General features: G+C 38.2%; 1 protein-coding gene across 4 annotated transcripts in view; it reads left to right on the top strand.

The window, feature by feature from the left end:
• Nrx-IV (neurexin-4) overlaps positions 1-26,866 on the top strand; it is a 218,170-nt gene that overhangs the window by 21,311 nt on the left and 169,993 nt on the right. Inside the window, exons 3-4 of one of the 4 annotated variants that reach the window (XM_067101755.1) lie at positions 15,805-16,001; positions 16,982-17,178. The exons of 1 other annotated variant lie outside the window; for it this stretch is intronic. In XM_067101755.1, the coding sequence (XP_066957856.1) occupies positions 17,113-17,178 (66 nt within the window). In that variant the 5' untranslated portion in view covers positions 15,805-16,001; positions 16,982-17,112. The remainder of the gene's footprint in view (positions 1-15,804; positions 16,002-16,981; positions 17,179-26,866) is intronic. 2 more of the 4 variants (XM_067101754.1, XM_067101753.1) reach the window with 2 other exon arrangements.

Raw genomic sequence — 26,866 nt, 5'->3', positions numbered from 1 at the left:
ATGCCATTCTTTTCGTGAAAGCTTCTCCCTTAGTAACATTGCCAATCGCCTTGACAGCATATTCAAGAAGGTTCCGTGAAGTTTTTGGCTCTCTCTCAGGAGGTTGAATCCCTGATCATCAAGGGAGCTGTGGAAGAGGTGCTAGATTGCCGCCCAGAAGGTTTTTACAACCAACTTTTCTTGGTTCTGAAGGCTGGGGAGTGGGGTGCTGGAGGCCCGTTTTGGATGTCAGCGCCCTGAATGTGTTCATCCTGAAGACGAAGTTTCACATGGAGACAGTTTGCTCCGTCATGTCTTTAGTGCAGCAGGGGGACTGGATGGTCACCCTGGATATGCAAGATGCGTATTTTCATGTCCCTGTTCATCCGGAGTCACAGAAATTTCTATGCTTTGTTTTCAGGGTAGAGTACTACAGTTTCGGGCCCTATGCTTCGGCCTGTCGATGGCTCTGCAAGTTTTCGCACGAATCCTTGCTCCTCTAGGGAATTGGCTTCACCTTCTGGGAACCAACATCAACTTGTACCTGGACGATTGGCTTCTCTGCTCTTCATCGGAAGAGAAGTGTGTGGAGGACTTGAGAAGAACTCTTCGCCTGATGCAGGAGTTAGGCATTATCATACACGAGAAGAAATCCCTTATGACACTGACTCAGGAGATTCCCTATTTAGGGATGATACTGAATTCTTGGACTTTCGGGCTTTTCTGTCGCCCAGAAGAGTCGGCAACTGTCTTCAGACTATCGGTCAGTTCCTTGCACTTCCTTCCTGCTCTGCAGTACAGTGGATAAGTCTCCTAGGGACCCTTGCGTCAGTAGAGCAGTTTGTGAGATTAGACAGACTGCACATGAGACCACTTCATTGTTTCCTGAAAGCGAACTGGTGCAGAAAGACCCAACCAGACTCATTCACCTTCCTGATTACGTTGGATATCAAAGAGGATCTCCCCTGATTACGTTGGATATCAAAGATGATCTTCAGTGGTGGTCTTGTGAAGAAGGACTGCAGGAAGGGAAGTCTCTTCTTCTAGTGAGCCCCGACCTTCAATTTTATTCAGACACCATTGACCTAGGCTGGGGTGCTCTCCTGGATGGCCGGGAAGTCTCCGGAACATGGAAGACATTGCAACGGAAATCTCACATCAATGTGAAGGAACTGAGAGCAGTTCGCCTGGGCCTTCAGTCCTTCTCGGACCTAGTCTGCAGCAAGAAGATAGTAGTGCATGCAGACAACACTGTTGCACTTTCTTACATTTGCAAGCAGGGGGGACACATGCTCCTTCTCTCTGTACGAGGTGGTGAGGGATCTCCTTGTGTGGGGGGAGGGGAATCAAGTCACTCTTATTGCCCGGTTTATTCAAGGGAGAATGAGAAATTTGTGGACGAGGTAAGCTGCCTCAAACAGGTCCTTCCGACTGAATGGACCTTAGGCCCATTAGTCTGTGACGATCTGTGGAGACTATGGGGCAGACCCACAGTAGTTCTCTTTGCAATGTCAAGAAATCACCATCTTCCACTCTTTTGCTCTCTGGTCCCGGATCCTCGAGCATGGTGACAGATGCCATGCTTCTGGACTGGACAGGCCTAGATATGTACACCTTCCCTCCCTCTGGGATGATCAGGGAGGTAATCAATAAGTTGTCGATGCATCAGATCACCTTCATGACCCTAATCACTCCCTTTTGGCCAAACAAGGAATGGTTCCTAGATCTGATTCGGTTCCTGGTGGATTATCCAAGACTCCTTCCACAAAAACAGTCGCTAAAAGTCTTTTTGTGACAGGCTGCAGAGGCAATTGCGAGGTGCAGCTAATGTCCTCTACAAAGCTCTACTGATCAAAAAGGGCAGTCTTCAGAAGGTGGTGCAGCTGCAATAACGTCTCTTCTTCTGAGACATCTATAAATCAAATAGCTGATTTTTTAATATTCCTGAAGTCAGTCAGGAAGTTATCGACCTCTGCCATCAAAGGGTATAGGTTGATGGTCAACTCAGTTTTTAAACATGAGGAATGGATATGTCTTCTAATCAAGACATCTGTGACTTGATCAGATTCTTTAATTAAGACCTGAGGAAAAAGAGAGACTTCTTTGTCCAGTGAGGTGTCTCAGGTGCTATCTTCAGAGGACAGAAAAGATTAGAGGATCTTCGAGCAGCCTCTGGTGCCCTGTAAGAAGCCCGGTTTATGCGCTCTCAAAAAATACCATTTTCTTTTTCCTGAGAGAGTTGATATCAGAAGCCCACTCACAGATCCAGGAAGAAGCCTTTCCTTTAGTTAAGGTTAGGGCTCATGAAATTAGGGCATTCGCAACATAACTTTGTCTCTCTGTACGATCTTGCAGTCGATGTTCTGGAGATACAAATCCATCTTCGCTTCACACTACCTGAAAATTGTAACACTTCAGGAACTTTATCCATGGCTGGCATAGGGAACTCTCTGTTCCTTTGCTATCCACTCACCTTGACTTGAGGTTTTGAGTGTATGGGTGAGCACCCACCAGTTTTGTTTTTAATGGTTTGGGTTATGGTTTTAATTCTGTGGTGTAGGTGATAGTGTTGTTCTTTTTTATTCTGGTCTATGCCCAGGGCAAGGGCATCTTTTAAAGTTTGTCAGCATATGGTGAACTTCCTCTGCTGCAAAGTTCCCACTAATGTAGGGGTGACCCTTGGCTACACTGCCACGCCCGCTACAGGTTGAGAGAAGCGCTAACCAGAGGCAGTACCTACCTGTGGCAGCTCTCTCAACAGGTAAGGAAACAGCAAACATTTATTCAGTGTTAGCAACCTTTCTATTTCAAATTCATTACTTACTTAATGCTTTGGAGTAGAATATGTCCATGCTCTTTCCCACCTCCTAACAATGTGGAATCAGCTATGTAATTACTTGGTAAGTTACTTATATAAAAATTATATTTTTATGATAAAATAAAGTTTTATATATATTTACCAAATGACATTTTTTATGATAAAATAAAGTTTTATATATACTGTACTTACCAAGTAATTACATAATCAGAGCCTGCCCTCCTCCTCTTGCATGGACATTAGAGCATGAAATGAATTGAGTTCTCTGCTAAGCTGTTCCTTTGAGTCCCGGATAGTGAGCGGGACCTTGTCACCTGCAGACAAACAATAGAAGCTCTGCCACACGAATTTTGAATTTTTAAGCTGCCATGATTAGGAACCAATAGCTATGTAATTTCTTGGTAAGTACGAGTATATATAAAACTTTATTTTATCATAAAAATGTCATATTTGACTTTAACTCATTGTTTCCAATTTGTTTTACTTGTTTGTATTCTCATAAGCATTCTAATTCATCTAGTAAATTGGTTTTTTCAATGACATCTGTATCTTTTGGGATCTGTCTTGTCAAGGGCTTCATATGTTGTTCATCCAGGTTTGCATCTAAATCATCTGGTATGGTTAGGTTAAATAGCTACCTTTTTCAGTTTGACATAAGCAGATGGAACACATCAATTTCTGGACAGTTTACAAAACAATATTTTCCTTGAAGGCACTGGTGAACGTAACCCTTCTAGTCTAAAGAGGTGTTCTTCCTCTGAGGGCTCTTCACGGTTCTTGGCATGTGAAGTTCAGGTTGACTTATGAGCCTGTGGGCTAGGTACTAGTACACATGATGCTTTTAATGAATGCACTTGTGACACCAGGTGCCGACATCTGCTGGCTCCTTTTTTCAAGTCTCATATCCCATTAAGGGGATCGGCCGGTTTCCCACTTTTTTAATGACAGGTTGTTGATATATAGGGGGTTTGTTAAAGGATATTGTGTGGAACTTCTGGTGAAAAAATTTTTGTTCAGTGACCTTAGGTTTTGTGACGCCAGAGCATTTTTCGGCCAAAAATGGCCATTTTCAAAATGCATCTCCTCCTTTGCTTTTTGGTTTTAAGGGATGAGATTTGAACCACGTATAAAACACATATGGACCTTCGATATAAAGCCGGGGATTTTTGATTTTTCAATTATTTTTTGAGATATGAATTTTTTTTTTTATGAAATTTTCCCAGAAAAATTACAGAAAAAAAATTGCCAAAAATCAGAAACTCAAAATATTAAAAATCCCTGGCTTTGTTTTAATCTACCATGTTTCCCCATGTTATATTTAAAATTTCATTTAGATTGGTCCAATACTAGGGAGGAGATGCATTTTAAAGGCGAAAAACTTTTGTTTTGAGAAACGGGCCTTCAAAGTTTTAGTTACATAAAAAAGTAAAAGGGACTTCAAAGACTGTGTTACAATTAATTCTATGGTTTTAATTTTTATTTTTGGGTATTAATTAATGCAAAATGATTATAAATAAGAATATTAATTGTTTATTTATGTGCCTAAGACACATTCTTATAAATTTTAGGTTCCTGGTTCCCCTGTCTGATCTTGCTGCAAGGTATTACTCTAGGTATCATAGTTGCCTACACTTTTTTTATTAGTGTCTCGAATCCATCCCTTGCCAAATGGATCCTGGGAATTACTTTACATTCACAATTAGGGATTCGTGATTCAAGTAATTCATCAAGTCTTGCTTCACTTATTATGATCATTTTATTTTCAGGATCGTCTATAATATCAGCCTCCGAGCTACTGCTTTCTTCTTCTAAAATATCTTTGCCCTTTGGTAGTGACGAACAAATAAAGAGGCGTTTAGGGGTGGATGTGGTTGGTCTCTGGTCAGCAGAGATCACTGCCTGCGCCGTTTGATGGGCGACAGCTCTCTCTCTCTCTCCGTCGCTCCATTCCCTCTATGGCACTAATTTCTTGAACTCTTTCTTCTACTTCTCGCCTGGACTTTTCCACTTGGCTTTTCCGCATTCTAGAAGCATGAAGTGAACTCTTGGACCTTTTAGGCACAGTGAAAAAACAAAAACACCGCAGAAAATACAGTGTTCAGTCAAGGCTAGTGAGCATGAAAAACGTGTCCTTCTAGCTTGGAAGTTTATAGGCAACTCTCGACCACAGTTGGCGTCATGGTATGACGTGTGCGTTGTCATGGCTAGGAATAACTAAAAAGGTGCCGAGTAGGATATTATTGACATTATACATTTCATTTCAAAGGAAGTTTTCGTAATATATATCATAAAAACTATACCAGACTAAATCATTTGCACTACTGGTGTTTTATGGGTATATAGTTATTGTTACATTTTAGGCCATAACTAGAGAAATACGGCAAATTTTAGCATAATATTTCGTGGACACATTCTTGAACCCTATACGAAGCCATAGAATTTTTTTCAGCAAATCGAATTTTTTAAAGATTTTTGGGGTTTTTTAGGCGGCCGATCCCCTTAAGATAAGACTTCATTTAAGAAAGCATTAGGTTGGAAATGTGACATATTACACTTGGAGAGGCATTATTGCATAGATTCTGCTGCAGAACCAAGTTCCATCTTGAAAACAGAGGAACCTTCAAGGCCTTCTAACTCTTGAAAGCAGCACCTGACATCCTAATATGGCCAGAGGAACAGAATGCCACCTTGATCCCCAGATTTTGCCCTAAGGAAGCACAAGCTAGTGGCCAGTATATTGAGCCGGCAAGATCAAGTTTCCATGTTGAGTGGTCTCCTCATCCTTAGATTTCCAGGATGTTATTGAAGTTAACCCTTTCACTTACTGATGACGGATGTAAACGTCATCCAAATTTAAGTCCTTCGCTTACTGATGACGTATGCAAGTGTCAAAAAAAAAAAGATTGCACAAACCAGCAGACAAGATAAAGATAATTTTTGATGAGTGTTCCTGATATTTTTTATAAATATGAAACATGTATCTAGTGAAAACACTAAATATGACCCTAATCATGCGTCCAAAGTATTAAGCTAACTTTTAAATGAAATTAAATTTACTGTAATTTCATTTCAAAGTTAGCTTAAAAATTCAATCAGTTCAAAATATGTACTGAACACGCAAAGACATACAGAGAAATAATAAGTTGTAAAAATATGCGTGAGCGCTAACTGAGAGAGAGAGAGGGAAATACATATGCACATTAAAAGTACTGGACTGTAACACAAACTTTCCATAACGATTTTACACCTAAAAGCGTGAAAACTTATAAAATACTTGAAAAATTAAACACTTTCTGCAGGGGTATCATATCTTTGAAAAGCGCAGTAAATTTGTGAAAGGGTATCACATCTTGTAAATGTACACTAAGTGTATGTGCTGTAATTACATGTGATACAGATTGCAGCAGTACTTTTCTCTGAGGTTAACAAAATAATTTCCACAGAATAACACCAATACAACTTAGTTATGTCTCTTGATATGTTTTAGTACATTAACGAATTTATTTTATCAAACCAGGGCCATTGAAGAGCCTCATCTCGAATGTCTCTGATATGTTTTGGTAAATTAACGAATATTTTATCAAACCAGCGCCACTGAACAACCTCATCTCGACATCATGCCAGGTCCTAGTGACAAAGACTTTGTGAGTGGGTGTAATACAGTAACTGTACTGCCTTTGTATTATATTTTTGTACAAAAATATAAATAAAACAAATTTTCCATACCGGTTTTACACTTGAAAGCATGAAAACTTGTATTTGTACTTCAAAAATTAAACAAACACTTTCTGCATGGGTATTGTCTTTGAAAAGTGCAGTAACTATGCGAATGGGTATTACATCTTGTAAAAGTACACCAACTGTTCGTGCTGTAATTACCTTTGTATCATATTTATGCATGTACAAAAATAAAAATAATATATTTTTCATACATATTTTAAACATAAAAGCATGAACACTTATAAATTGCTTCAAAAATTAAACATAAACACTTCTACAAGGTTTCTCGAGGATTTTGCAATTACCATGTCTGTGAAAAAATTAGGTCCTGTTTTTTACACATACGTAACAGGCATTTTTATTTGTTTCATATAAGTAAATTACCAAGTAATTATATAGCTGTATGTAGTTTGTAACTTACGTGGCAGCCTTTATTTAAAAAATCGCAGTAACACTTCGATAGTTTAGTGTAGGTGACAAGCCCCACCCACTATAGGGAGTACTGGAAACTGGAAACGACTTAGCAGAAAACATCATTCTGTTTCTGCCGCTCTCGCGAGTAACATTGGGAGTTTGCTGCAGCTTTTGTTTACTGATTTTCGGTTGTATGGCTGGATTTCGGTGAATATTATCGCTTATTTGAGTAGCCTTTAAGCTTTAAGAGCTTTCAAGATAATTTTTTTAGTTCTTTGGTTATTATGATGTCTGATTCAGATTCACCTAGTTTCGCTATTGTAGCAAAAGTTGCAAAACAAGATTAATCAAGTCTTCATGTGATTCTCATACAATTTGCAGTAAGTGTAGTGGGCAGAAATACAGTAGGGAGAAAACGTGTGCTAAATGTATGATTAGCAAGATTAGAAGGTACTTAAATCTCAACTAGAAAGTTAGAGAGAGATAGAAAAAGGAAAGTGGCCTCTAGAGCCTAGAAACGATCTTCCCTTTGCCTAGTATTCTACCTTAGCCTAGGTTAGAAGATAGCTGTGCTATTCCTTCTTCCCCTCTTCCTTTTTTTTCTCCTGCTACCAGCCCTCCTACTTTTGATCAACCTACTCCAGCGCCTGGCGTTTTGGAAAAATGTATTCGGACAGCGCCACTTCCCACCATGTGACAAGTGATAGTGTGGTGCAAGTGGAGGAGGTGGCTACTCGTCACATCAGTTCTCCTAGACTGAGGTCACTGTACTGCTCCCCCAACCCTGGGAGAAAACATACCGAAAGTCCGAGGGAGGCCAAAGGGGTTTGCCCCATGAGTAGTTGCCTCTTCAACCATATCTGTTGTGCAGTCCCAGGTGTCAGTAGATAGATATTGGAAAGGTTTGTCCAAGAATGTGCATGGCTTGTCCTCAAGCTCGTGCTAGCAATTTTTCTGTTTCAAAGTCATTACCATGCCTTTAATGTTTTGGAATATCCCACCCCCCATTCAATGTGGGATTCAGCTATGCAATTACTTGGTAAGTTACATATATGAAAATATTTTCATAAAATTAAGTTTCACATATACTTACCAAGTAATTACAGAACTGGAGCCTGCCCTCCTCCCTTCTCATTGGAGCCCGCACTCCTCCCCTCTCATAGGCATAAGGGCACAAACAGAATGAGGTTTCCTGCTAAGTCGTTTCCAGTACTCCTGTTAGTGGGGGGCTTGTCACTTACACTAAACTATCAAAGTGCTATGGCAGTTTTTTAAATTGAGGCTGCCATGTGTTAGAAATTATAGCTATGTAATTACTTGGTAAGTATATATGAAACTTAATTTTATGAAAATATAATTTTTACATAGTTTTAGATTTTCATTCTGAGATTTTTTATGCCTATGTAAAAATGTATATTTGTTTGTTTTGTATTATTTTAGATTTTTATTCTATAATTACATTTATCTTTTTTCTGAGAAAGAGAGAGGTTACATTATGCTACACTTTGATGCAGTGATAAATCAATACAGCAATACAAACTTATTTTTGGAAATCTTTTCTGTCACACTTATGTCGTGCCCAGAGATTTTATGTTAGTCAGGTATGCAAAATTCACTCACTATCATGCACAGTCCATCTACTTAAAGATACACAAATAATTAATTAAAAATCTTAACAATACCAAAATGAATTGACAGATACCTCTATAATTTAAAACTTTGATGCTATTTATCTGGATCTCGTTGGTTTGTTAGACAGGCAAAAAACTAGTTTATTAGTTTTTGTGTTTAGGACAAATTTCCAACATTTCTTTTTTCATATTTCACAAACATTAGTTTTTTGAGAATGTGGATACTGAACACACCATGTCTTGTAATGTTTTGGTCATGGAAGTGAGTACTAACATGTTTATGAAAAGATCTTCTTGTGTAAATGGTCAGTTCTGTGTTAAGAAGCAGATTTGCTCTATACAGTATTGTTTCCAGGTCCTGAGGGGTTCCCTTTTAGATGTTCCGTGGATGGTGTGGGTTAGAAACCTTTCTCTCTCTTCACTATCAGGGTTTCATTTCAGGTTCATTGCAAGGTTGTCACTTTTGCCTTTTCTGTACTTTTAATCATAGGCATTGAACTTTGAGCTTGTTTAACCACATTTCCTTACTTCTTCCACCACATGAGACTTCACGGTACAGTATGTCTCTCTCGTAGTGTGTGTGAATATGTCAAGCTCAGAGTGAACTCCTGTGATCATCACTTCATCGTCCATGTTGATAGTTAACCCTTTGAGATTATGATGATGCTAAGCGACTTACAGATTTATCCCTTGGGATCCTGATGATGATGATGATGCCACCTGTAGAGACAAAAAATATCCATCCACATTTTGCTGTTGAGTAGCATTGCGATGACAAGAGTGTAGGCTGTTCAAAGAATATTATTGCGTAACAATTCTAAATAGAGAATACTAATATAAAATTCTGGTTATTTTTCATAAATAGAGAAGATACTGTCCTGCAAATATAATATTCTAAAGGAAAATTATAATGGCTTTAATAATGCAAAAAGAATTGGTCTCATTTTTTCAAGATTTTTGTTTATAAAAAAGTAAAGAAATAGCTTTGCTAATTTTTATCATTTAGTTTTTATTTTGTTGTTTATAATGTTTATAAACACTGCTGTAAAGTGTAACTATTCAGCTTCAAAATGAGATCACAACCAGTATTATAAATTATTAAAGACAAGTTTATTGTTAACAATAAGAAATTTATAATTATTACAAGCTAATAAGCTGTAATCCAGAACTGTGGGTCTAATTAATGGATGAGGTTTTGGCACCTCTCCCACCTCCCTCCACCCAAATTCACTCAGTAATCCCAGTGGGTTAATGAAATAGTGTACTGCCATTTTGTTTTATACAAGTAACTTACTAAGTAACTAAATAGCTATTCGTTTCACTTCACAGCAGTAGTTCTAAATTTGAAATTTGCGGTAACATGCTGTTGTTTTAGTGTAGGTAACTAGACCCCGCCCACTACCAGGGATGAATGGGTACAACAGTGTTGAAGAGTCCAATTTGTTTCTGCCGGTCAATAACTGTACAACGATTGGTTGAGCAGCACTGATTTGAATTTCGCTGGATGTTTGCATCCTTCACCTTTGGTGAAGTATTCATTCGTGTTGGCAGTGTGTTATTTATTAGCTTAGCTAGTTTGTTATTCAGACATGTGACTTATTGTGACTTATTTTGTCAGATTCTAGCTTGTCTAGTGTTAGGTATTGCAGCAAAGGTTGTAATACTAGACTTACTTCTGCTAAGTATGACTTGCACACTTTATGCTGCCATTGGAGAGGGCAAATTTGCTCGTTTGAACTTAAATGTGGTGAATGCAAAGACTGGGATCAGGGTAAATGGAAAGTTTTGGAAGCTCATCTAGATAGACTCCAAAGAGACAGACAGAGAAAGGCGGCTGCTAGAGCTGAGGCTAAAGGTTTAGCAGGTCAGGTGTCTACTCCGAAATCGGATATTGCTTCTCAACCTGTGTCTTCTACACCTCTACCTGTGTTCTCCCCGATCATCAGCCCTCCAACTTTTCCTCAAACTTCTTTGCTTGGCTCCCATTCTTCTGAACCCGATGCCATCACCAGCCTAGAAGCTAGAATTGACCAAAAGTTTGGTCTGCTTGTTAATACCATAGCCCAAATCGGGTCTTCGGTTAAGGCCCTTATGGATCAGGTAAGCATAATTAGTGTTGGTGCAAGTGCAGTGCAAGTGGAGGAGGTGACTACTCGTCCAACTGATGCTCCTAGACAAAGGTCAATGTTAGACTCCCCCAAACCTGGGAGGAAGCAAACCAGAAGTCCAAGGGAGGTCGGTGGTGTTTGCCCATAGGGAGTTGCCCCCTCAACTGAGCCTGTTGATCAAACCCAGGACTTGGAGAATTGCCATTGGAAAGGCGTTCATATGGACGTGCAATTTCTGTCGTCCAGTGATTTGGACATCAGTCGGACGGGGTCATAAACATTTTTCAAAAGTGTTAAGGCCATTGAAAAGGCATGCTTCTGCTGAGTGCGCTTCCCCGCTCCCACGTAAGATTCCTGGGGAACAAGAGCACAGTCCTCTTCCCTCCAGCTGTTTTTGGGTTAGTCCCAAGCGGTTGTGCATAACACTTTGGTGACGTAGATACAGTCTTTGACGTGGCATTCCTCATTCAAGTTGTCTTAGCACCCAGTGTCCGAACGTGCAGTGTCAAAGTGTTCTGTGTCTGAACCCCTAACTTCCAGTCTCAATAGGCTCGTGCACGACACTTTGATGACGGTGAGCCTGCCTATGGTGCGACATTCCTTATCCAAGTTGTCGCAGTACCTTTTGATGCAGTTGACAAGGTGTGCCAAGGAGCCAACCCTTGGCACTTTCAAGTTCAACATGAGAACTGTCTCCCTTTTGCAACAGCAGCCTTTTCGAGGTGGAAGAGCCAAATTTCAGCTCCGAATATGCTCGAGTCTGTGATCAGTCTGGCCAACCAAGAAGTTGTCCTCCAAAATGGCCTCTCTCAAGTGAGGTTCCGGTCTTCTTTGTCCCCGTCGGAGCCAGGCTTCTCCAATTTTGGGACAAATGGGAAGCCAGGAATGCAGAACCTTGGGTAGTAAAATTCCTACAAGAGGTCTATGCCATCCCATTCAGGGGAAAAACTTCCTTTGACACCCTCGCCCATCAGCTTAACAGTCTGCTTGGAAGGCTTGGAGAGGTTTTTGGTCCTGAAGGGAGAAGTACCGTCTCTACTCAGAAATAGAGCTGTGGAGTTGGTCGAAGACGTAAGCACAGAGGGGGTTTTACAACCACCTGTTCATCGTCCCCAAGGCATTGGGAGGATGGAGACCAGTCCTAGACATAGTGCGTTGAACTTTTTTGTTCAGACCACCAAGTTCAAAATGGAAATGAACCTTTCAGTCCTGTCAGCCAATCATCAGGGAGACTCGATGGTAATGATCGACATGGAGGATGTGTACTTCCATGTTCCAGTACATACGGACTCAAGGAAAGTATCTGCGGTTCTTATTCCACGGCAGGGTCCTTCAGTTCAGGGCTCTCTGTTTTGGCCTCTCTACAGCGCAATTATTCTTCCGTGTTCTTGCCCCTATAGCAAGATGGCTCCATCTCATGGGGATCAACGTCTGTTTATACCTGGACAACTGACTACTATGCTCCCCGTCCAAGAAAAGATGCACAGAGGACCTTCAAAAGACTCTACTACTGGCCCAAGAGTTGGGGGTTTTAATCAATGTTCAGAAATCCCAATTTACTCCAACACAGTCGATTCTCTGTTGGGGGATGAGGATTGATACTCTTACTTTTTGGGCTTTTCCATCCCACAAAAGGATTCAAGATTGCCTGAAGAAAGTAAGAAACTTCATATCTCGTCCATCATGCACCGCCAATGAGTGGATGAGTCTGCTAGGCACTCTCCTCCATCGAGAAGTTCGTGCCATTAGGAAGGTTACACACGAGTCCTACAGTTCTTCCTAAAGGCCAGTTGGCAGAAGAAAACTCTCCCAGGCTCCTTCATTTTCCGCATCACTCCTAAGACCAAGGAGGATCTTCCGTGGTGGCTTGCAGAGGCGAGAGTTTCTTTGTAGGAAAGTCAATGCACCTGCTGAGCCCCGACCTAACGTTGTACTCAGACGTGTCAGATCTGGGTTGGGGGTCGCTTTTGAATGACATGGAAATATCCGGGAAGTGTTCGTCAGAAGAGAAGAAATTACATACAAATGTAAGGGAACTGAAGGTGATTCACATGGCCTTTCAGCATTTTACGGCGGAGACTTGAGGCAAGATAATCACAGTCCACTCGGACAACACAACCGCATTGGCCTACATCAAAATTCAGGGAGGGACTCATTCCTTCTCCCCATACGAAGCAGCCAAGGATCTTCTTTTCTGGGCAGAGATCAACCGTACCAGGATAATAACTTGCTTCATCCAGGGAAAGTTGAATGTTCTTGAGGACGAGTTAAGTCGCTGTAAACAGGTCCTTCCGACGGAGTGGACGCTGAATCCACAGGTGTGCACCGACCTGTGGAAATGGTGGGGAAAACTGTTGGTAGACCTGTTTGCGATGCCAAGGAACCATCACCTCCCCATCTACTGTTCTCCAGCCCCAGACCCTCGGGCATGGGCGACGGATGCCATGCTCTAGGACTGGTCGGACTTGTATGTCTACACCTTCCCACCGGTCAGCATGGTGAGAGAAGTAATAAACAAGTTCATAACCCACACTAACATGTCCATGACACTTGTAGCTCCTTTTTGGCCACAGGCTAGGCTTATTCGCTCTCGCTCTGACAGCTTTGGACTGTCAGGGGCTTGTCAGAGTGAAGGGGTTTTCAAGAAAAGCTGCAGAAGCAGTTGCCAAGTGCAGATGTCAGTCTTCCGCTAATGTCTACCAGGCGAAGTGGACAGTCTTTCGTGACTGGTGCTGAAGGCATGGCATATCGTCTTCTAAAACCTCTGTAGCACAGATCGCTGATTTTTTAATATTTTTAAGGTCCTCTCGAGGCTTGGCCACCTCTACAATCAGAGGTTATAGATCTATGCTAAACTCTCTGTTTAGACATGGAGGTCTTGATTTGTCTGCATATCAAGACATAAGCAATCTAATTAAGTCCCTAGACACTTCCAAGCAAGAGAAGTCTACGTCAGTCACCTGGAATCTAGGTGTCATCCTCAAATGGCTCTCTGGCCCTACATTTGAGCCCCTTCATGCCTTATCGCTGAGAAATTTAACCAGAAAAACTCTCTTCTTAGTTGCTTTACTTAAGGCAAAGAGGACCAGTGGATTACAGTACACGCCTTCAGTGAGCGAGCGAGTTCTTCACAAGGAGATGCTGTCTGCTCATTCACACTTGGATTCCTGGCAAAGAACGAAACCCCGTCCAACCCTTGGCCTCGTCCGTTTACAATCAAGAGTTTGTTAGATATCCTTGAGCTAGCAGACCAGGAGATAACTCTTTCCCCAGTTAGAGCTCTTAAGTACTATTTGGATAGGACCTAAGGGATTAGAGGTCACTCTCAGAATCTATGATGTTCTGTAAAAAAAAAGCCCCTTATGACCGTTATCTAAGAAGGCCTTGGCTTGCTTTTTAAGGTGTGTTATTTCTGAGTCACACTCGAAGATTCAAGAAGATGATCTCTCTGTTTTTAAAGTAAAAGCTCATGGGATTAGAGAAGTCGCCACTTTGTTGGCTTTTAAGAACTTGTCACTCTCCATGATTCTCCAGTCAGTTTACTGGAAGTAGAAATTATAATAATTACAGTACGTAATTGGCTGTGGCTGGCATGGTATTGGAGGAAGAAGGATAGGGGATATACCTTCCAATCCTCTAATCTCCCTGCCTTGTTAAAGGATGCTGAGTTTTGGGATGCCCAGGGGTGCCGTACACCAGGAGTGCCCACCAGCCGTTGGTTTTTAATGGTTGGGTGATAATTTTAATATTGTGTGGTAACGAATTTCTGGTTGTATTCATTGTACTGTGCCCAGGACAAGGGCATTTATTTTGTAAGGCTTTGTCAGGTTTTGGAGTTCTCCTCGACTGCAAGGTTCTCCCACTGAAGTAGAGACGACTCTCGGCTTTACTGCCTTGTCACTACAGGTTGAGATGAGCGCTAACTGGAGGCAGTATCTTCCTGCTGCAGCTCTCTCACCAGGTAAGGTTACAACAAGCATTGCACCAATGCTAGCTACCTTTCTATTTCAAATTCATCTCCTTTAATAAGTGTTTTTGGATGGAAAATGTCCATGCTTCTGACCTCCTGTCAGTGTGGGATTCAGCTATGTAGTTACTTGGTAAATTACTTAAATAAAAATGACGTTTTTATGATAAATTAAAGTTTTATATATACTTACCAAGACCAAGTAACTACATGATCAAAGCCCTCCCATCTCCCCTCTCTTGGACACAGGGCACAAATGAATTGGGCTCTTCAGCACTGTTGTACCTATTCTTCCCTAGTAGTGGGTGGGGTCTAGTTACCTACACTAAAACAATAGCATGTTACTGCGAATTTCAAATTTAGAACTGCTGCTGTTAAGTGAAACTAATAACTATATAGTTACTTGGTGAGTATATGTAAAACTTTATTTCATCATAAAAATGTAATTTTTTGCAAATCTTTTGATTTTTCTTAATATAATTGGCTTGTTTGCCATTGTCTGAAAGAAGTTTTTTACACGCTAAACTTGATCCTGACTTTCTTGTCCAATTTTGTGTGTGTGTGTGTGTGTGTGTGTGTGTTTGTGTATGTATGAAGTTGGGTTTGCCTTGACCATATTTGTAAATTTATTTTGAAGTACATCCTGTATTTTGCGCATTGAGAATGCTTGAAACCTGAAGATGCTTTTAAATACAGCAGTGCACAGTATATTGCTTATATTTTTTTTAAGAGAGATGTCGCTTCCTTGCATGCAGATTTTGAACTTTAGTAATTTCAAGTGAATTTTTTTGCTTGGTTGCAAGTATGCTTTTGGCTGTTTTGCATTGACTGGACTACAAGCATTTTAGCAAAAAAAATACTGTATAATACATTATAGTTTTAGCTTATATATTTGTAAGCTGAAAATACAGCTGATGATGTTGCTGCTGTTTTACTATGTGGTTAACCTGTTTTTGGATGCTTCATCGAAGAAACTTCATTTTAAAGGAAAAGATAATAATTTATAAATGAGTTGCAAGCTAATAATTTATCAAGTGATATGCATGACTGTAATGTATATATTTTATATTTTTATGAAAACGCAGGATTTTTTAATATAATAGCACCTGATATTTGTGTGCATGGTTTTGTAGATTGTCAGTTAGCCCTAGCCTCCTTCCTAAACAGAACCAACTGCATGGACAGCTAAAAACGCTGATTATCTTCAGTATCTTGAAGTTGATCTGGGCGACACCATGAATATTACTGCTATTGCCACCCAAGGCCGAAAGGACTCAAACGAGTACGTCACAGCTTACATCTTGGAATTTGGTCAGGATGGAACTCTGTTCTCCATAGTAAAGGGCTTTGACGGCAGTCAGTGGGTGAGTCAAAACTTATAATGTATGCACTGAGTTATAATAAATTACCTATGTCTTGCATTTTGTTACACTGCCTGTAGTTGGAAGATGGTTTATACCAGCTTTTAAGTTTGTTTTGTCATCAGAATTTCATTAAGGAAGGTAAGAACATGGTGACATTCATTGTATGATTTGAATCATTGGGTACTTTGCTGTGATTTAGTGTCAATTGTTTCTAGCATTGTTGTGGATGGATTGTTACATCTTGAATATATGGAAATGGCTATGATTAGTGGTGTACTGTACATCTATTCAAAAAGCTTTTGCACAGTAATCTGGCAGGTTTTGGCTGTAGGTTCTCTTCATCTGTTGCATTGTTGTATTGTGAAATAATGGTTGCAGTGAAAATGCATTTTAGGAAACTGCACTATATCACTTTTATTGTGTGCACTTGTATGGTTTACTTTATTGGTGTTCTTGAAATTACTTGTCCTTTTAAATTGCATCTAGTATCAAATGGGAATATTTATGGCTTTGCAGCTGTGGATCTTGTTGTAGGTAGGACACTTCTAACAGCAGGGATTGTCTTGTGTATTTGTAATTGGGTGTTAGAGCATGATAGCCCAGTCACTTTTTATAACTTCTATTTAGGAAAAGTTTTGTAATATGCTCTATTCATTTATTAAATGGTTCTTTCATTTCAGAGAAAATTTGTTACTGATACTATTTTCATTTTCAAACTTTACAGGAAACGTGGATGGAGAGTTTCAAGAATTACCATATGGTTGCTCTTCTATTCTTGTACATATTTTTAGATTTAAGTTACTGGAGGAGTTGTAGATCATATTACTAATTAATAACTTGAATTTCAGCAGTTTATGTTAGACAAAACTTAGTATTATTCATTATCATTCATTTGATAGTGAATGTCCAAAAATATTTTGGGAATTTTTGCTGTTTTCATTACATCTTAGTTTGGATATCTTCCATTTATGCCCTTCCAGAGGATTTAGCTTGGACAGCTTCCCAGAACAACTACTATCAGTATCTAACAGTGGAGTTACCAGAGCTACATAGTATAACTCAAATAGCTACCCAAGGGAAACAAAATACCAGAGAGTATGTCACCGAGTATATGGTGCAATACTCAGATGATGGTGATGTATGGAGGATGTACAAAGGTCCCACCGGAGACTCAAAGGTAGTCTTAGGTCTTTTTAGAAAAATTGTAATGTACTTTGCTTGTTCTGTTTTTTTAGCACTGTATTTCTATATTTTCCTTTATTTTGTCATGTGAATTTTGATACACGTATTACATATACAGTATGTCCTTAGGCTACCTTTATGTTTTATTTATGGGGTTCACAGTTTTGTTATGCAATTATTGTTTTGTATGGAGCACTTTTCACTGTTTTTAATGTTACAATGAAGTAGTTAAGGATATGGTTACTATATTTTTCCTGTTGGCTGTTACTTTTTATGCTGAATGTCAATTTTTGCATGCTTATATGTTGTTCTAATGTTGATATCCATGAAGCCATGCAAGTAGACTTGGTAGTACTTGTCATTTTACTGTAGTATTTCTGTCATTTTATTTTTTTTGTAATAATTGCATTATTACAAAAGTGAACTCTTCAAAAACTAAAAAGATTATCAGAACAACATTTTAAAAGACACTTAAGCCAAACATTGCCTCTTGTCCTTGCTATGTTGCAATAACTATAAAGTCTTACAATAATTTGAAAATTAATTTTGTCTCTTGGAACTTTAGCTTTCCTTGCCCTTGTAGTGGGAGGTAATAAGTAATGAAATTTTAGGTGGGCTAATGTAATTTACAGTTGTATGTGGTATAAGGGTTTTACTCATTCTTGGATTTTAGAAATATTTTTGTCGTACTCTCTTGATTTATTGATCACATTCTGTATTCTCTGTGAAGTAGGGTGCATGAACACTACAGTACAGAGATTTATACTTAATGTGTTATAGAAAGTGCACTGTGTAGCCACATATTTTTTTGTGTAGCACCATTGTACTTCAAGCATGTGCTGACCAGGATTGTATTGAGCGAGATTCTTTGGTGTCTTTTTCAAGGTGAAATGAGCATTTATTAACAGCTAGTATCAGTGAAACTAAGTATTGGTTATATTATATTGTTCCAGTGTTATTTAGTGACACATTCTCATATCCAGTGGATGTAATATAGGGAAAATAATTTTGGGAATTTACTTGTAAGTTATTAGTAATATATAGTGTACCATACATACCAGTAAAAATGACATTGCAGTAACAAGAAAAGACTGTCAAGAAAGCAAATCTCAAACTTAGGGATGTTACATATTGTCGTATAGCTCAGAACAGGGGACTTTATTAATAAGTTTAGGAACCAATGATTTGAAGGGCTGACCCAGGGCTGGACAAGAGCAAATCCCACCCTATTGAGGTAACCAAGGCATTTTTATTCAAGGGGCCAGTGGTTCTATGGATGTTACTTGGAGATCAGAAAATATATGGATACAGAAAATATATGGATATATGTGTTTTACTTAAGAGAGTTTGGCTCATGAATTGGATCATAATTCTTTTCTGTATTTTCTGATTTCATTGCAACCAAAGAATTCTGGTAAGTGCACTGAAATCCTAAATTCTCTGGTATTGTTGATTATGCAAATTGTTGCAGATGCAGTTTGATAGGGTGATTATTAGTAATCTAACAGGGAGATTTATTTTAAATTGTTTTAATTAATGTTGCTTCAAATTGTTGCAGGTATATATTGACTTTGTATTTGATGTTTAGATTTTAGTAAATGAAATTTTATATATAACTTTATTATGTCTGGGAAAGTTGATTCCTTTTGATATATGCTGTGTTATTGGGAAATAGTAATTTGTCAATGAACAGCCTCCACAAAAAAGGCTGTAAAATAAAATTCAGTGTGTTTCCTTATATCTATTTTTTTCTGTATAACAACCATAGTCAGTTGTCCAGGCTAGGGCCAGCATGTCTCACCACTGGCACTTATATAAATAAGAAGAGTCGGGGTGCCTTAGCCTGAGCTTTGGGACAGAACGTACCCTCCTAAGAGTTTGTACTTGCTGTGTCCAGTCTTCATTTTAATTACTGTCATTCTTGACTATGAGCACACTAGTATGGTATATAAGGGTTTTGAATGGGATCTTAGCTAAATAAATTTTCTTGCTTAATAGGATGTTTTGGATCACATTTTTTTTTTTATTTATAAGTTTAGTTCAGAGGATGAACTGTCTTGAATTTGATGAAGAAACTAGGTTTTTGTTAGGTAAATTTGTTACAAGCATTGACAACTGGTTATTGCTGGCTTACAGTGTAATGTTGTCTGGTAAACTCACAGTGTAAGTTGTTTACTCTCTCAGTCAGTGGTTGATAAAATGGCAGTAATACTACCATGCACTGAAGGACTTACCTTTTTTCTGTCTTTTACAGTAGGATTCATGAAAGAAACATCATCGTAGATGACATGGTCTCCTTAGATTGAGTGGTGTAGCATAAATTTAAGTTGTTGATAAAATTAATTGTAGAAATTGTTCATTATTATATTTTTTATTATATGGATAGAGTTAATTCCTTGTACTGAATGATTGAACCTGTCCATTAAGGTCATTCAAGTTGCCTCATTGCTTAGCAGAACACATCAAAGTATTTTATGCCCAGTATCAGTCATGCACACTTAGTATGGAATAATAATCAAAAAGGTATACTGTATGCTAGATTTAAAGGTGACTTATGTCAGAATATGTTCTGTTCTGTTGGTGGTAATTTGTTTGGAAGAGTTGCGGGAGGTTTGTCTTGATTTTATCATAAATTTTATGCAGGTGAGGCACATTATTGATGAAGTTTTTTTTTTTTTTTTTCTCCTGTTTTTGGTTTTCTTGTCAGGTAAAGGTGTAATAGATTTTAGTTTGGTATTCATAACTTCTTCCTATAAGAAAGTGTAACAATTTTGGATCTGAGAAAATTATTGAAATTATATGTACAGGTACTGTTGATAATGGTAATTTTGTTGAATTTATGAAATGTTTATCTAATTTGATACCTTAAATTCGGTTATAAGACTTGATATGAGATCCATAATTACCCATTTTACTTCTACTTCACTTTTAGCTTTACTGATCCTGGGATGTATTACATATCTAATTTTAAGACAAAAATGGTAACCCCTCAAGTTTCAGATTTGGTCATGATTTAGGTTTCAGGTTTTTCTAAATATTGTTGCACATTGCTTAGTGTTTCATGAAATGGCATTTAACATATTTGTCTTTGGATCTCTCATGACTTCTTGCCATTTTGATAGCACAAATGGCAATTCCTGGTTTATTATGAATCAGCTGGAGCTGCAGAGAACACATATTGGCATGTGCAGTGTGCTGAATGAAATTGAGGATCCCTACATTGCTGTCTTTCATTACTGTTGTCCATTCAGTGATTCATGTATTTTCCAAATTAAAATTTTACATATTTGATGCATCCTGTCACAGTAGGCAATACCATATGCATGTGCTTATTCTCTGGTTACTACTGTATATGGCTGACAGCTTTTATTATGCCACAGCTAGGCTCAGGGTATATTCATATGAAGAACAAATCCATTGATTTACAATTGCATGTTTTAGTTCCTGCTCAGGAAAGCAAACTATCACCAAACATCATGACCTCAATTTGTCTAACTTGTGATATGATTATGAGACCACCCTGAGGAGAACCCTCCCTTTACATGTTGGGGGCTTTGTTTTTGTTAGGTTTTTTATGTTAGCATGCCTATTTGGTTGCTGATATAGCCAGGAACTATTGTGTACAGTATTTATTTGATTTTGTATGTTGATAGGATTCTCTTTTTTTTTGAATTTTCATGGTATGCCTACATGTAACACTGTATTGTGTGTTTATTATAGTTTCCATTTTTGCATATCTCTTACATGTAGCCAATGAAGCACATCTTTTATTAAGAGAAGGGGGAGGGAGCACTTAGAAGGGATAGAGAGAGAGGCACAGCTATTTAACATAACTACTGGATTACAAGATTAGCAGACTCACTCCTTACACAGCTTAGTCTTTTATTATACATGTGCAGATTGTTGAATATACTTTATTCATGTGTAGTTTGTTGCTTATATTTAGTTTTGTATGGTAAAATGGACAGGGACTCTGATTAAGATATTAAATTTTTTTGCTCTGCTTTCAAAGACTATTTCTCTTACTATGAAGTATCTTAGCATAATAATTATAAAATAGTTTATAATTCTGATCCTACCTTGCTTATTAGACTAGTGGACAGTTATGTTAGATCCTTGATCATATTAGCATACAGAAAATGAAGATTATTCTACAACAGTCCCTGTGAATGAGGGTTTAATATCTGTAATTCTATCTTTAATACCAAGCATATTCAAATACTGTAGATCAAACCCATCATTGGAATTTGGCATTCTTCATATAAAAATGACCATTATATTGATATAATTTTATCTGGCCATTCAAATTGTCTAGATCATATGAATGGAAGTTTTCATGTGTAGCCCATGTACTCGTAACTTGATCCCTGTATGCAGATTGATACTTCATAGTTAAGTATAATTAATCATATTTTATGGTAATGACCAAATTTTTAACCAGGAATAGATATCAAAGATGTTTACTGGTTAGACTCTTCACTGCAATGCTTAATTAGTAAAGGTCATATTTATAACTTCATGAGCATGTCATAAGAAGTTATAAGTTGCTAGATTACCCTCTTACCACTTCTGATCTTTTCTTTTACTCAGTAATCACTTGGCAGGTCTTTGGTCTGCAGGTGTCATGTCACCATTGTATTCATAATGTGCAATACAACATATTATGTAACATGCCACACTTTTTTTTTTTTTTTTTTTTACCATTTAGTAAACCCCATGCATGAATAAGTATACCCTGGAGTTAAACTTGAGAGATATGAATAGCGAGTAAGGGGCTCCCTTTAATGAAGGATACAATCCTAATAGTGGACCCAAGATTTTTTTTTCCTGAGACCACAGTGTACTGGGGAGTGGGAAGAGTAGCACAAAGGAAATTGAGGCTTGTATTTATGAAATACATAGTACAACTTTTAGGGTAAATATCTTTGTTGGTGGACTGTCTGGCTAGGTTTTTGACTGCAGTGGCGGTGTATTTTATGCAGTATAGTTGATGGTGAAAATGGACCTTACATGAAAGGTATAATTTGTGAAGGTACATAGCAGCACATTTGGATATGGGTTAGTATGTTTTGCTCTCCAAGCAAAGTTTGTAACATGATCATTTTGCTAAGCTCTTTGTCTTGAAGCCTTGATCACTACTCTTCAAGATGTTATCCTTGATGGGTTTTCCATATTGATTATTTTTGTAGCTTAGGTAGTACTTTACTGAATGTCCTGCTAATTCATTTTTGATAATCAAGAAACATGCTCAGCTGGTTGCAGAAGCTTCTTTTAGTTTTAGCAGTGTGGTCTTGTGAATATTACATATAGCATACTTTGAAAGATTCCAGAATATCATAAGAATTTCATGATTTAGCATATGTATGTAGTGTTTTAGATTCCTTGTCTTAGTATTGTAATTCTAGCATTAAGACTGTATGTAGCACCATTTTGTGCATTAGAATATGAGTTCTTATTTTTCATTTTTGTTACTTTAGGGACATGCAGTTTACAGTACATTAATCGCATGTTTGGCCGCTCTCCCTATATCCATATCCATGTCCATCCTTTTTAAATAATCATCTTAGGTGTGCAAACTCGTGAGAGGTTGTGTTAAGGAACTCCTTCAAAGAAGGCTAAACTTACAATATCTTTTTTTCTGGTCTCAACCTTACATTTCATTACTGTTAAGAGAAATTAGTAATGGAATAAAGAGAGAGTAATAAAAGAATAAGAAAGCAAGAAAATGATTGCACATAGGAGGGAGAGAAAGCAAAAAATAGAACTGACCAGCTTCTCAATCATTCCTCTGAGGTTGACATGAAAGGTTGCTGGGGAAATTAAATGTTGATAATTTTGTTTGCATAAAGTCTTTTTTTAAATGTGGAATTTTCAGTCAAGAAATAAGAAAGCTAGAAAATTAAATAGAGTTTAACATAATTTCCTAATTTTTTTATCTGCTAATGTAAAATCTCACCCTTTTCAAAAGAAAGCTCATAACCCTAAAATAAACTGCACGTCTAAATCCCAAATTTGCCCACCAATTTTATTTATAATGTTTGTCTAAAGATAAATTGTATTTAAACAGTGAAGGTCAGTATGTCTAGCAGAGGCTAGTTAAAGGGGCCTTGCATTTCTTACCCTAAACACACACACATACTACCTACTCAAAAATCCTTCAACATTAATGTATACTAATGTTTTTGGATTCTATAAGCTATTTTAATTTAGTGTAACTTTTGTTAGGCTACTCAGGACAAGGCTTGGATGTTGGGATTATACCCAAGACTGCATTTTGGATGTGCCTGCACTCCCCTTGGACCTAATAATGCAGTTAAAGGAGGGTTATGTATCATAATTGATTTTGCATTCCTTTCTTGATGCCAAAACCTGCACTTGTGTTCTTGTTTGAAATGTAATCACTGCTCTTTAGAACTGCTTGTGTATTTAATGTATGTTGGAATGTGTAAATAGCAATTCTCTTTTATTTTATCAGATGTAATTTTTAGTAAACTTTAAGAATTTTAATTAAATTGTGGGAGTGAAAATGAATGTAAATCATGTACACACAGTCTATATTTTCCTATATGTAACTTACCAAGTAATTACATAGCTATACTTTTTACACGATCAGCAGTTAAAAATTTTTGAAGTTCGTGGTAGGGGTTCAATTGTCTTAAGTGTAGGTAATGACCCCGCCCTCTGTCAGGGAACGATAGGTACAACAAAACAGAGAAAACCACTTTTTCTGCTGACGTTAGACGCAACATCGAATGTTTTGGTGGTTGGGTTTTGAAGTTTTCTTCATTGCTTTTCCAAGGAATTGATGAAGTATTGTTGATTTTGGTAGTTTTTCAGCTTAGTTTAGCTGTTATTCCTACAATATGTCTGATTCTAGCTCATCAAGTGTTAGATATTGTAGCGAAGGATGTAAGACTCGTATGACTAAAGTGACTTAAAATAGTGTAGAGGACAAGAGTGCTCAAAAGATCTTATGTGCGCTGAATGTGTTGGATGGGATGAGAAAAAATGGAAAGTTTTAAAATCTCATTTGGATAAATTAGACAGGGATAGGAAAAGGAAGGCGGCTGTTTGAGCTGAGAGTAGGGCTGTGAGTTTAGAACCTGTCTCTTAACATTCAAGTCTTAGATCTTAATGTTCCTCCCTCTCCTGCCCTTGTATTATCCCCCGTCCATAGTCCTCCAAATATTTTTCCATCAACTCCTATTCCTGGCTCCCATTACTACTGATATACTAGCTATAATTACATTATACGAAAAATGTAATTTTTTAAGTGAGAGTAGGGTTACGGTTTTGGCTTATAACTCCAAAACTATTGCGAATTTTTTAATAAAATTTTCTGAGAACATAGTCAAGAGGTGTAAGAGCCCGTATGTGAAATATCAGGAAAAATTTGGATTCTTTGATTTTTTCATCAAACGCTTCCCTTAATGACGGTACGTACTGTGAGCAAGTTAAATTGGTTACAAGTTAAAAGCAATTCAGTTTAGTACAGCATAAATACAGAACAGTATACAGGCAGTCCCCAGTTAACGGCGGGCTCGGTTAACAGTGATCCGGTTTTATGGCACTTGTCTAGCGATGAAAACCTGCAATTTTCGACGCTGAAAATCACCGATTTCCGCTTATCGGCACCAATAGTTGGGTATTGACGCAAATACATACTTAACAGAAGCGCTGATAACCGAAAATCGGCGCTTTTCGGCTCCGATAACCCCCGAAAAGCGCTGAAAAAAGCGCCGAAATTGCAGATTTTTAGTTAGCGGCGATTTTCGGTTATCATCACATCCTTGGAAATGGAACCCCGCCGAGAACCGGGGACTGCCTGTATATAAAATAAAAATATAGATTAAAAGTTTTTATATTTACCTTTGGTAAATAAAAAGGAAAACGGTACGCGACTAGCGGAGGAACAGTAACTAGCTTAAATCATGGATGAACATTACATATTTTAAATCGGCTGATCCTCTTTGGTGTCTTATCCGACATCTGGATTAACGGGGTCCAGTTTAACGAGGGTCAACTGTATATAAAAATGGTATTTTCATGATAAAATTAAGTTTCGTAAATACGTGCCAAGTAATTACAGATCAGAGCCCTCCCTCCTCCCCTCTGATGGACATTAAGCACAAAAGAGGTGATTTTCTGTTTTGTTGTACCTATCATTCCTCGACAGAGGGCGGGGTCGTTACCTACACATATAATAATTGAATTGCTACCGTGAACTTCAGATTTTTAACTGCTGGTCGCGTAGAAAGTATAGCTATGTAATTACTTGGTAAGTATATATGAAACTTAATTTTATCATGAAAATACCATATTTTTAATTACTGCTGTATAAATTATTTTTATATAGGCAAATATATTTTTAAAATATAGCTGTTTTGGCCAGGTTTTGTCACTTTCGTATCTTCCCATACTGATAGTCTATATTGCATTATCCAGTTTAGTGTTGAGGATCTTGGTAGCAACATGGTTTGATGTTGAGGTTAAAAATGTCATGGAGATTAGCTTTGATATTTTAATATAATATTTTCTTTAGCTGCCCATGGTCAATAGTTGTGCTACCCTCTTGTTTCTTCTTCAGCTATTTTCTCCCTAGATCTTCCTAGATCTTGTCACTCTTCTACTGCTTGCACTGTAGCTAAGGACATGGGAAACCATTGTGCACATGGCACTTGTTAGTTGTTAGAGGGCTAGAATTGACCCCTCCAGAAATAGTGTTATGTGCTAGAATTGACCCCTCCAGAAATAGTGTTATGTCCAGTTGAACACATAGATGAAGAAGCTGCAGATTATTTGTCGGCACTCTAGAACACTTTCTTGGAAATTCTCAAGTGGTTCTGCAATATTTTAAAACCAGAATCCCCTTCTTTGCCTCTTTGAGAAGCCTCTGTTGCTGCTTTGAGAGACTACTACTAGGAGTTTGCATCTGAAACCTTTGGCTAAGTCATTGGCAGCTGCCCACAAAGATTTGCTTTGTTCTACCAAGGGTTATGATTGCCTTAAGAGTGCACCATATCATCTTTCTTAGTAAGTTTAGTGACTTGGTTTCTCTTGGACATGCTTTTGTTCTTATTTTATACGCTTGCTGCCTAGAAAATGTGATGATGAAGGAAAGGAATGGGGTGTTTAAGGACATTCTCTGGCTTCCTTCCTCCTGGTGACCTTAATCCTGTGCCTCTCCAGCCCCAGGCCTTCATACCTGTTCCCAGCAGACTTGGTTCCTAAGTTGAGCAAGAAGCTAACTGCAAACTATCAGGACTGCTGTTCTCAATTTGTTATCTTCTTTCAGGTTTACTTCTCAGCTAAAGCCTCCTTTATTAGTCTTCTTAAAGTCAGCATCAGAGACCCTTCGCTCGCTTCTTTGCACCCATGGTCATCATACCCCAGTTAGAGAGGTCACCCTTACTCTCCCTATCATCATCACTACTGTTGCCTGCTTGTAGATTCAGGGGGCAACAAGGTCCATAGGCGAGCAGATGTCACAGTAATGCTGTGAGTCATCCCAGGAATGGATAAATTTAACTTATTCATATTATATGGTCAAGACAAGTTAATCTTATAAAAATGGAATCCCTGGAAGGTGTAGTTATTAAAATAAAAAAGTCAAGGTATTTGTATCTAGTCTTCAAGAAATCAACAGTAAGTTGTAGGTAAGAGTGTGTGTGTGTGTGTGTGTG

This window comes from Macrobrachium rosenbergii, chromosome 58 (assembly GCF_040412425.1).
Source record: "Macrobrachium rosenbergii isolate ZJJX-2024 chromosome 58, ASM4041242v1, whole genome shotgun sequence".
Lineage (NCBI taxonomy): Eukaryota > Metazoa > Arthropoda > Malacostraca > Decapoda > Palaemonidae > Macrobrachium > Macrobrachium rosenbergii.
The sequence above is the reverse complement of the archived record's forward strand: the minus strand, read 5'-3'. Positions and strand labels throughout refer to the sequence as shown.